This window comes from Glycine soja, chromosome 15, assembly GCF_004193775.1.
Source record: "Glycine soja cultivar W05 chromosome 15, ASM419377v2, whole genome shotgun sequence".
NCBI lineage: Eukaryota > Viridiplantae > Streptophyta > Magnoliopsida > Fabales > Fabaceae > Glycine > Glycine soja.
This window is the reverse complement of record NC_041016.1, coordinates 15,327,748-15,339,622: the sequence shown is the minus strand read 5'-3', so window position 1 is coordinate 15,339,622 and position 11,875 is coordinate 15,327,748. Positions and strand designations below refer to the sequence as shown.

The following is an 11,875-nucleotide window of genomic DNA, read 5'->3' as shown; positions in this document are numbered from 1 at the left end:
AATTAAGATACAAAATCCCTTCACCTTAATTAGAGAGGTTCCCAAAACGACACCGTATCAAGCAATCATCCCATCAAAGCCCTCCCTCCACCGCGCTTCCGAACGCATCACCCTTTTGTCTCTAGTGCTGCGTTGCGAAAACGCACCGTTTTGTTCCTGTTCTCGTTCCTAAGAAAACTGAACAAGTGAAGCAGGGTTTGATTCAAAGCTCGGTGCATAAACAGCAATGGCAGAGAAACCCCAACCGGTTCGGGTTCTATACTGCGGGGTGTGCAGCTTGCCCCCCGAATACTGCGAATTCGGATCCGATTTCGAGAAATGCAAACCCTGGTTGATCCAAAACGTCCCTGACCTATACCCTGATCTTCTCAAAGGTAACTTTTTCTTTTTCTTTTTTCTTAAGAAAAATTCAATATCCTCAAATTTACTCTATTATTATTTCGATCATTAGGATTTAATCTTGCTTTTTAAACGCGGATTATTATTGTTTAATTTTTTGCGCAGAGGCAAATGAGAAGGAAGCTGATAAAGTTGCTGACAAACTACAAAGTACCGGTATATCAGGAGCTGGCGATGGAGCTGCTTCCTCAGGTTTTTTCTTTTTTAAAAAACATATATTTAATTTTTCTTTAATGTGAATGGATTGAAGAGGTGGAAATTTCATAAATTTCGGAATTGATATGTTAGTGTTTTACATTTTATTTAAATATGTTGTTTGACATTGAAATGGTATGAATTTTCTGTGATCATTAGCTGGTAGTGTGTGTTTGTGTAACCCTTATTATGATTTTGATGTTTTAGCACCGAAGCAAGAAGAGGTGAAGCGTCTTCCTGGTGGGAAGATTAAGAAAAAGGCATGTCTTTGAATTCTTTAAGTTTAACCCTCTCAAATGAATGTGTTTGTAGTTTAAATGTTATAATTCCTAGTCATTTGATGTGATCAGAAGTGGTATTGCTTTTCAGGATAAGCAAGAGGTTGTTATTGAGAAGGTTGTACGTAACAAGCGAAAGTGTATCACCACTGTGAAGGGACTGGAACTTTTCGGTGAGCTATATTTTTTATTCTCTTGGGTGCTATTAGGATATCTAATGACAAGTGGAATCTAAAGATGGGATGCAATAAACCTGTCATACGACTCATACCAGTTGGAAAATTTTCATTTTATAGGATGGTATGAGATAAAATAGATTTTTTCTGTTTCATTTAAAAAATCCGGAACATGGCTACTAGTATCTTTTCATTCTCCTTCATTTCATCCCTTTCTGTTAAGTATGAATACAATCATAGCCTTTAGTTATTATTATTATTATTACATAGGTGTGGTTTGGTTTTTAACTTGGTTTCTTTTATTGCATTTCAGGTGTCAAGCTCAGTGATGCTTCCAAGAAACTCGGGAAAAAGTTTGCTACAGGAGCCTCCGTTGTCAAGGTTTACTGATTTTTAGATGGTGTTCATAGAATGCATGTTGTGATCCTTTTTCCTGGGAAATAACTTTTTTTTCCTTTCAAAAACTTGTTAGGAAGTTACTAAAGAAAACATTTTTGGACCCCAAAATAAACTAATCCAAACCATAGTTGTCAATAGTGGCAAATAGCAGTGTTTTGGGGGAATTGTGTTGTGGGGGTGCGGCTTGAGCATGTTACAAAAATTGAACGTCATTGCAGTTTGAAGTAGCAGCTGTTACTGCTCAATAGTGGACCAAATCATGGAAAGTTGCGGCTGGAGCAGGTGTAATTGGAGTGGGTCACAAAAAAGCTTATTTTAACCATGAAACAGGATTGTTTAGAGCTGTTTTAGGTGGTCAATTCGGGATTTCCCCCCTCCCTCCTTTGAATAAGAACTGAAACCCTTCTTTCTCAGTCACTTGCACACACTCTGTTATGAAGTAGCACCCACTGTTCTCTCTTCCGGCTAACACCCATCCTTCTCCAGCAACATTTCCGGCATTTTCTTGCTTGCTGTGACAGTTGGCCATCCCCAGCCTCTGCTATCCATAGTTTCTGATCATCCCTGACCCTGAGACCTCTGTGGCCATTTTCTGGTAACCCTGACACTGTTTCTGGCTAACCATGACCTTTTCTGCCCTGGTTTTTCTGTCCCTGTTTTTTTTTTTTAAAATCTCTCTGAAACAAATCTTTCATCTCACTGTCTTGTGCTCTCTAGTCTCTTCTAAGTTTTACCCTTTATTTCTTTTATTCTAATTGGTTACAATAGCGGCTATCCTGCTACCCTCTATCATACTATAGCATTTTCAGGGTCATCCCCTCTGCATTGCTATTTTTGTTTGACAGCTATGATCCAAACACCCACGTATAGTTGTTTTATATATAGAAATAATGTCTTATACTATTGTGGGTTGATTGGTGTCAGGGACCAAGTGAGAAAGAACAAATTGATGTTCAAGGGGATATAGCTTATGACATCGTGGAGTTCATTACAGATACATGGCCTGATGTAAGTAATTTTTATTGTTGGTTGTTTGGCACTGTAATGTAATCTGATTTAATATGTATGTATTTCTGACAGCAGTGAAAAAAAGCAATTAAATAGGAATATTAGACTTATCAAGTTTCAGTAATATAATTTCCATTCTTATTTGCTTCTTCATTTGTGGGAGACTGATAGATATTTTAATTTGGTTATAGAAACTCAGCAAGTAAATTTGTTGTTCAAAATGGCTACCTATCTTTGACACCCAGCTTATATCACTTATGGAACATTTCGTTTATCTAGGATACTACTGCTGAATGTAGTGAACATATTTCTTGCATAACATTTCTTTCCTTTCCTCCTAGTGACCCAAGTTTCTTAGTAATTTTGGATTATGTTGAATCTATTAGTAGTGATAAACATGTTTGCACTGTAAACTCATTTAGAGAAGCTACATGATATAGCCATGTATTTTGTTTTTGGTACTGATGGTAACTTTGATGATGAAAATGGAGTTTGCAAATATTAGCTTGTAAAGATGCATCTGTTTTTTTCTATAAATGTCATTGACTAAGCTAGGCCTGCTTTTGTTATTTGAAGAGTTGTTGATAGTGGGACTTGTTTTCTATTTTTAAGGTCTATTTCTGGACCCCAGTTGTTTTGACAATTTTAAATGATACAAGTCTCTAAACAAAATTGAATTTATATTAATACAATGAATCCTTTGAAATGCATTTCATATGCTTTCTATGTTGTGAATAATGAACAATTTCAAAACAGTAGGAGGTGCCCTGATCTCATCATCATAACTCCTCTCCTTCCCTGCCAAGAAAAGAAGCAATAACAAGTTGGGTTTATTCAATTTCCTATTAAATACAATTTTCCATGAGATTGAATAGGAATGAAGTAAATACTTGAAAGTTTGACTAACCCTTTGTATTTTGGATTAGAGACAAAAGGAAATGAAAGAGAAAAAAATTTAAAATTTTATGTGAAGAAAAAAGTTGGGAGAATTTTTTTTTCCTTGAGGTTTCTTTCCTTTCTATTATTCTTTTTATTTTCTCTTAAATCAAACAAGGGAAAGATTTAAATTAAAATTTTCTTCACTATTTTCTTTTTGTCCATCCAAACAATAGGGTAAAATCCACATAAAACATTTCCTATGCTCATGTTAGACAAGATACCTGTGTATAGTTATGCTAGTATGTGGGAAAATAAATATGTATCTATAACTAAAAGAGACTGTGAGGTGTTCCATGGTCCTTGTCTAATTGATCAAGGTGTTGATCCTTATCTCTCTGTTTTATCTGTAGTATACATGTCACTGGTTCTCTCTAAGTCCGCATTTAGTTCCTTTCCCCAAGACATAATTTTTGAGTGACTGAAAATCTATCTTCCTCTTGCAGGTTCCAGAAGCAGCAATTTTCTTTATAGAAGATGGGAGAAAGGTCCCAGCTGCTTGATTTTTATATACTGGCATTAAAACTAAGGACAGATTACTAGACTCTGCTTATTACTGTAATCCCCCCATCCCACTTTTTCCCCTTCCCATATCCCCCAAAAAAGAACATAGTGTGGCCCTGGTGAACATCAACATATGTATTTTTAGTTGAACGATTATTCAATTAGTGGTGTGTGTAGAGGCAAAAGGAAGAAAAGGTTCGTTTGCATCAATTTTGTATTCTCAAGAGGTTTTTAAGTCATCAAAGGATGCTAAGTTGCGGGAATTAGTCTCTGCTTGCATTAATTGCCAAGCTTAAATCTAGGGTTTAGTGTCTGAACATAAAACCAGAAATTAAACCAGAATTAGAGTGCTTGAATGATTTATGTTTTGAGTTTAACATTAAGTCTTGGAAATCTTGTATATTCTCTGAAAAATTAGTTAATGGGGGTGTTAACAATTCACCCAACATATTCTTTTTAACACATTCTATTATGGATTAAAATTTATCGAAAATTATAACATTATGAATGAGATTCATGAAATAAGAAGTGAGACTTATAAACAAAATTATAATTTCAAATAGATTTACCTTTAAAAAGATATGTTTAAGTGTTACTAGTATTTTTTTTATATAGTTGAATGTGATAGAGAAAATGACAGATGTTGCATAAATATTTAGGAAATTAACATGAAATGATTGATTTTAAGTTTAACATTGGTATGCAATTTTAAAGCTCCTTTTAAGCATGTGATTGTACACGGTTTTTACCATGTGATTCGTTCTTGCATCTGTGAAAGAAAACTAAATCTTTTCTGTGGGTATGTTTTGAATGGAAAAAAATCCCAGCGTGTTCACACGTGGTCATGCAGTATTTAATAATATGAATGACCTAAGGTGATGAGATGCACGGTAAAGTAAGTGTAAGTTACAATCGATCCCCAACAAGGTCGAAGATTCCTAGATGTACATATAAATAAATATAAATTCCATGTTATCAATGCAAGGAGGAAGAGTTAATGTTTAAGAAATTTGTGCAATTTAAAAGAATGTCGCGTGTCGTTTGCGATGCATATTAATTATTCAATTTTTTTCACATCTCAATTCATTATTTCCTTGACCGTAACATCTATCCATATTCATTCCAGTGTTACCAATCAAGGATTGTGGAAAATGGTAAAAAGCCAATAATCTACAATATCTTATAAAGCGGATAGCGTTCCACACAAACAGCAAAAGTGACTTGCAAGTTAAAATGTACGATACGTATAAAACTATAATGAATAAAATGATGTTGTATGCATAAAAAATGACATAAGACTCGCCAGATGCCTTATGCCTTTGCCGTAAAAAAGTAACGCAAACTACAAATTTATAAGTAAAAGTTTCTCTAAATTTAACGTAAGTAACCTTATGCCTTCGCCGTAAGAAGTAACGCAAAATACAAAAAATTTCAGTGTTTGAATGTAATTAATTAATTGTACTTTATGAACTATAATTAGTTCAATTGTTCAAACAAATCAGCATCACAAGAAAAAAGAAAAAAAAAACTAGCAACGGTTTGTCAAGCCTTGCGAAACACCATATATCATTACAAACAAACAACAACCTAGCTAGCCGAACTCTCGTGTTCATGCAGCTGATGGTGAATTAAGGAATGAACTATTGTTAGTATCGTTTGAGCATATCCCTGTAACGTATAATAGAGTCAAGCCTTTGCAACCTCAGTTGCTGCCTAAACCTATTGATGAAATCATCAGCCTTTGCATCCACCCCTTCTTCTTCAGTTTCCTCCACCAACTCTCCACCACCTGTAACTTCGGATTCAGGCTCGGTCACTGACATCGATCTGTCAAATGACAAGGACGACTTAAGCCGCTCGAGTATCGAGGGAGCACGGGTCACTTGCTGTTGGACCCGGCTAGACTTTTCAATCTCAACTTTATTAAAGTTGAGATTAAATGACCTGACTCGGTCCAACAAAGACGTGGAGGAAACCCGGCCTATTTGGGATGAGTCAGGCCTATGGACTAGGTCAAGTCCTTCAATCTCTGATTTATAGATATTAAGATTGAAAAACTTGACCTGACCCAAAGATGAGGAAGGAACCCGGTCTAGTTGGGGTGAGTCAGAATTTTCAATTGGGTCAGGTCTTTCAATATTATCCACGTTATAAAAATCGAGATTGAAAGACCTAACCCTATCAAGTCTGGATTCATCCCGACTCTGGACCGGGTTCACATGGCTGTGAAGCAATGTTGTTGTTGTTGGTTCATATTGTTTGTGATAACAAAGGTTGAGAGACGCAAGCCTTTCTAGCAAAGAGGGAGAACGGACGAGTTGGTGTTGTCTTTTGGTCGTGTTGGCGAAACGAGAGATGATGGCGATGGTGCCGATGACGAGGTTGATGAAGAGGAATAGACACGAGGGTGTGAACCAACTTGCCATCACACCGTAAGCTGAAGATTCTGCTGTTTCAGTCATGTGTACGTTCGCTTTTTGTTTTCGGTTGTTGTTGATAGATATTGGTACTGTGTGGGAATTGGTAAACTAGGAATTAATGGTGTCTGGTTCTCATGGAGGGTGTGTCTTGTATAAATAAAATAAAAAGGTGTGTGTGTGAGTCTGTAGATAGAGTGGAGTAATGGTTGACGTTTGTTTTCTTTCCTTCAGCTGTTTCTTTTTGGTCTGTTTGTTCAAACGTCAGGGGCTTCATAAGCGTGCGTGTTGTTATTCTTTATTATATGCTTGTTATCAACCCTCAGAATATTATTTTACTGGAATGACAACATCGCGTGACGTGTTAATTTTGAGAGTGATCGGTTTCTATTTATAAACAAATGGATAAACATGGTTTTGCATAACGCATAAGTGTGTATACTCCCATTGGAGAAGAGAGATACTAAATTCAAAAATGATTTAGGATACTCTAATCTAATCTACACGTGAAGAGAGAAAGAGGAATATATATATATATATATATATATATATATATATATTGTCCACATATCATTATATTTAATCTGATAAAAAAACCATGTCATTGTATTTAATGCATAAAATCAGAGACAAAAGTTTCATTGCAAAAGAGGTATTATATACCTTTCTATTATTTTATTAGTTTCTCTGTCTATTCCATCTCCTTCTTTTAACTATTGCACTCTAAAAATAGAATGGACATTCAACCTTTACTTATTATAAAGGGTTTCTACCAAATTAGCTTTCATTTTATGTTTAACATTTTTAGTTTTGCAGTAGAATATTAACCAGCATTGCCTTACAAAAAAGAAAAAAAGAAAGATATATAGAGTAATATTATAAGAAAAGAAAAGCAGACAAAAAAAATGGTAGATGAACTTAAAATTCATGGTTCCAAAAATGATGGTTGATAGCAAGTATGTTTATTTTATTTATACGGTTAATGGAGTGTGCTTAATCAAACTCTCTCGCGAAGTCAAGTCTACATTATCTTTCTAATGTTAACTGAAGCTTAGTTTTTTTTTTTTAAGTAATATGTGTTTGGTATAATCAGTCTCACTTTTGAGCCTCACTTAATTTTCGCACCACTAATTAATAGAATGTTGACATGTCATTAATGATGCCATGTGTATTTTTTCATCATTTCACAAAATATCTCTGACAGAATCTTTAACCCCTTCCTAATTAACGGAGACTACGGCAGGATCAAGAACAATTGACGACACGCTCCATCAACTGTGAATTCGTCGGCGCTTCCCACGTTGAGTGTTGCGAGTCTTTGACAGGTGTGGATTTTCGTTTCTGTGGTTCCTTACTTGTAATTTGTTGTTTGTGTGTTTATCGTAACAAGTTGATGTGTGTGCTTTGATGTCGAATGTTGTTGATTGAGAGGTTGTTTGGTTGTGATTAAGTAGGGAGAAAAGAAGAAAAATAAATTAAATTTTTAAGTTGATCTTACACTTTTATCTTTTTATTTTAATTTAAATATTTCTTATATTTTATCTTTCATTTTTTATCCAACCAAACAACTCCTAAAATCAGTTTCTTTGATCAATAAAGTGTCGTTAACTAGGAAGTGCGGTTAGGGATTCTGCTAGGGGTATTTTGTGAAATGAAGAAAAAATACAACATGGCATCATTAATGATGTGTCAATATTTCATTGGTGGAATAGGAATTGAAACTCAAAATTGAGATTAATGATTTTTTTTATCTTAATTTTTCTAATTCAAAGATTGATGGATCTAATAGTATGATTTTTCCTTAACTTAATAAAAATCTTGAATTCATACTTTAAAAACACTGTACTAAATACTTGAAGAGATGAATACCAATTATAATTCTACCAACTTGAACAATAATTACCATCAGTTACATATGCTTCATAAATGCCTGGATTGCTTTTTAAGCTCAAATCACAATATAGGAGGATAATAAGTAATTCTATATCTTTTTATTATATCTTCTTATTAATTTCTTTAATATTTTATGAAGTAAGTATTAAATGAACAATTAATATTTTAAATATAAAATTTATTTTATTATTTCAAATTTAATAAAAGAATTTATGAATATTGCAAGAAAATATAAAATTATTCTTTCATACTCCAAAAGTATGTGACGCAAAGGTCGGTGGGATGCATTCCTAATTAATCTTTAATTAGTCATCAGGATTTGTTTTTATTATAGAGAGACTAAACATCGGTAGTATTATCTGTTGACCATATTTCAACCACTCTTTCGTGTGTGCTGCTAAAACTATATTAATTCACACACACACACACGTGTTTTTAATAATTATTGAGATTGTGAATGATTAGGGTTGCCTTGTCTTAAATGAATAGGAACTATATCTACAACTCTCGGTGGGCTTTCCTCCTCCTTAATTCTTATTGGTTATTTAGCATTTTTTTTATTGTATCTTGAGTGAATATGTTACACCTAAGATTTAATCATGGTTTGAGATATGTATTTGTATGATCGGTGGAGTTTTCTAATGTTATATGTGTTATGAATTTATGCGTGCTCAAATTTATGAATCAATGAGGTGGGAGGCCTCCCTAATTGTAAAATCAAATCCTAGTAGACCTAAAGAACAATGAGAACGACATCATGCTTCACGAAGCATAGTCATGCTTCAAATCAAGATTACGTCTTAAAAAGGGAGTGCAATCATGCTTTGTTTAGCATGTTCGTGCTTACCATAGAGTGTGAATTGGGTATCAAGATCTTAATATGAATTGTATGCCTAGATGTTAGCAAGATGATAACCTTCTATTAATTTTTTTACAACAAGGTGATAACTTTAGTTTAAAAACATCTAATAATACTTCTTTAAAAAGTGTTGTTATTCTTTTTCAATAGAAAAAATCATTTCATTTTTCATGTATTTATTTTACGTAAATAAAGAATGCTTCCTTAAGAAAACTAATACAGTACCCATATCTTCGCACGAGTGATATTCATGTTTACTCACGTTTTAAAATCTTGTAAATAATGAAATACATGTTTAATTTATTCAGGTCATTGTTGTTAGAGACGCCGTTGTTTATGTTGCTAGTATATTACTTACAAAAGGCTAAACTATGAAGTAAAGATCTAAAACTATTAACATATTAAAATGCATTCATAATAGATATATTGAAAAATAATTGCAAGATTGATTTAAAACATCAGCTTGGCAATGTCATATGATAAATTGATTTAATAAAAATGTATTGGGATCCACAAAATTGACATAGCAAGTGATGTGACATTAAAATATATATGTCAATCCTCATTGTCAGTCCTACTACAAGAGCCTGGACGCTACTCCCTTAGCAGCTAAGTTATTGGGCCACTAAACTGAAGATATAAATCTGCATATATTTGAATTCTAATGATAATGTTATTATTCCCTTATCAAGATGTAGGTATCTAATTATCTACTAACAATTAATTATCTATAAACAACGAATTATCTATAAGAGTTGTTATGTCATTGTAACAATCCTTATAATCAAGGACTCACTCCTATCCAACGCTATAAATACCAAGTTTTATCTCCCCCTTTTGATTAATTCTCAACTCACTCACGTACTTACTTGAGGGTTGGAGTCCTTTGTTTTACAAGTCTCTCTTATCTTATGTTCTCTTAACAAAGGATACCTACGGTCCGACATGTGAAATTGTGGAGCCCATCTAGGCTATGTCTACCCTGACATCAGCCAACTCTAGATTTGGTAAGTACAAAATACATGAGAAGAAATCAAAATATTTTAAAAAAAATTAAAAAACAAAATTAAACCCAAAAAAATAAAAATAAAGAATAAAAATATTTAATCTTATCTTTATATATAATTGTTAATATATATATATATATATATATATATATATATAAATGATAGTTATGATAAACATGATAACGGAACAAGATGAGATTGTATGTCATTCCTCGTCCTCATTCCTGACTCTTGACGACGATAAAATTTTGTATTCATCCTCAACCTTACATGGTATCATGTACACTTGCCTAGTCTCCATCTCCGTCTATTGAAATAGTTATTATTTTATAGCAATATATTTTTATATATTTTTTGTCTAATTTTAAATGTAATTAAATTGAACAAGTCATAAAATTGTAATCTTAGCCCATTTATATTATAATAAATTTTTATTCTAAAGTCTAGTAGACAATTTATATTTTTAGAATAAATAAAATATGAAATTTATTTTCACAACAATATTTTATTGTTGCAAAAGTACTACGAATCAACGCATAAGAATGGGTCACATTTATTTCTATGCATGTTTTAGAATGAATTTTGTATATTAAACATCATATAGAAAAGATTAATTATGTTCACAAATATTTTAGGGAACAAAATGTCTTTACATTTAAAAGATCATCATGAAACTACATTACAATGATAAAGCAATTATTCATGTAATATTTTAAAAAATCATATTAAAAATATTACATATAAGATATGCTTCAATATTACATGTGATATATACACTTGCATGGAAGCATTGTCACTTAGTGATAATAAAAAAAAGGGAAGGGGGATTGATGAATTTGTCACAATTTTTTTACTTTTAGGATTAAAATTTAAATTTTCATCCTTCGGAAATAAATATGTCAGAGATGAAAATGACTATTTATCCTTCAAAATTTGAATTTAGATGAGCCAATTTTGTTCTCCTTTTGTTGATAGAAAGAAGAAAAAAATAAGAAAGAAAATAAAAAAGTAAAAGAGACTTTCAAGAGAAACTTTTTTATAACAAGTTGACGTGTCCAGGAAAACATTGTTTTAATAATAGACGAGTTAGTTACCATGCATACGCATGGGTCGTTCCGCTTTTTTTTTTAATACTGAAATTATACTTAGATTAAAAAGATAAATATTTTTTTAAATGTTTGAAAAATTAAAATATGAGATAAATTAGTTGACCTTAGCCAAGGTTAATGTAATTTAAATAGATGCAGAATTGACAATAATTTGAACTTAATTTAAACATAGTTATCATTAAAATTATGAATATGAGATACTCTCAAAACAAAAAATGACGTCTTATTTCATGGTAACTGCATATACAAAAACCACTCTTGACTGGTTAAAAAAAATACAATAGCCACTCTTTTGTCATTGAATCTACTTAGCACTCAATCACAACCAACATATACATCGTACAAAGACAATTCACACAACACTCACTTATTCTCTTTGTATCAATACACACAACCTCACTCATAGCCTTTTCTAAAAATCACTCAGAGAACATAAAATAATTCTCTATCTTTTCATAATGATTCTTTATTTTTAGAACAAAAGAGAGAAAACATTTACTGGAATTAAGACTTAGAACCATTGGGGCTTCCAAAGCAGCCTGAAGATTAATTCAAAGAGAGAAAATAAGGAAAGGGAAGAGAAGAGACATTAGATGGATATGAATAATTATAAAGAACACATATTACAGTATTCATCATATAACTCAAATACAAGTAGCATTCTTGTACTCGAAACGGTCTATTACTACTAATAA

The 11,875-nt window shown here is 32.5% G+C and overlaps 2 protein-coding genes across 2 annotated transcripts; one reads left to right on the top strand and one right to left on the bottom strand.

Moving 5' to 3' along the window:
- Positions 1 to 31: 31 nt before the first annotated feature.
- On the top strand, positions 32 to 4,178 carry LOC114386476 (translation machinery-associated protein 22-like). The gene is made up of 7 exons (XM_028346494.1): positions 32 to 374; positions 505 to 591; positions 802 to 854; positions 964 to 1,045; positions 1,362 to 1,429; positions 2,372 to 2,455; positions 3,838 to 4,178. The coding sequence occupies exons 1-7, from the start codon at positions 227 to 229 to the stop codon at positions 3,892 to 3,894; spliced, it is 579 nt and encodes a 192-aa protein (XP_028202295.1). The 5' UTR covers positions 32 to 226; the 3' UTR covers positions 3,895 to 4,178.
- Positions 4,179 to 5,305: 1,127 nt separating this feature from the next.
- On the bottom strand, positions 5,306 to 6,625 carry LOC114387118 (pathogen-associated molecular patterns-induced protein A70-like). The gene has a single exon (XM_028347248.1). The coding sequence runs from the start codon at positions 6,355 to 6,357 to the stop codon at positions 5,542 to 5,544; it is 816 nt and encodes a 271-aa protein (XP_028203049.1). The 5' UTR covers positions 6,358 to 6,625; the 3' UTR covers positions 5,306 to 5,541.
- Positions 6,626 to 11,875: the final 5,250 nt, after the last annotated feature.

What these genes read in the sequence shown, in the direction of transcription:
- LOC114386476 (XM_028346494.1), top strand. Translation starts at nt 227, where the DNA reads ATGGCAGAGAAACCCCAACCGGTTCGGGTTCTATACTGCGGGGTGTGC. An exon ending in ATACCCTGATCTTCTCAAAG is followed by an intron (nt 375 to 504) that starts GTAACTTTTTCT and finishes TTTTTTGCGCAG; the next exon opens with AGGCAAATGAGAAGGAAGCT. An exon ending in GAAGGGACTGGAACTTTTCG is followed by an intron (nt 1,046 to 1,361) that starts GTGAGCTATATT and finishes ATTGCATTTCAG; the next exon opens with GTGTCAAGCTCAGTGATGCT.
- LOC114387118 (XM_028347248.1), bottom strand. Translation starts at nt 6,357, where the DNA reads ATGACTGAAACAGCAGAATCTTCAGCTTACGGTGTGATGGCAAGTTGG.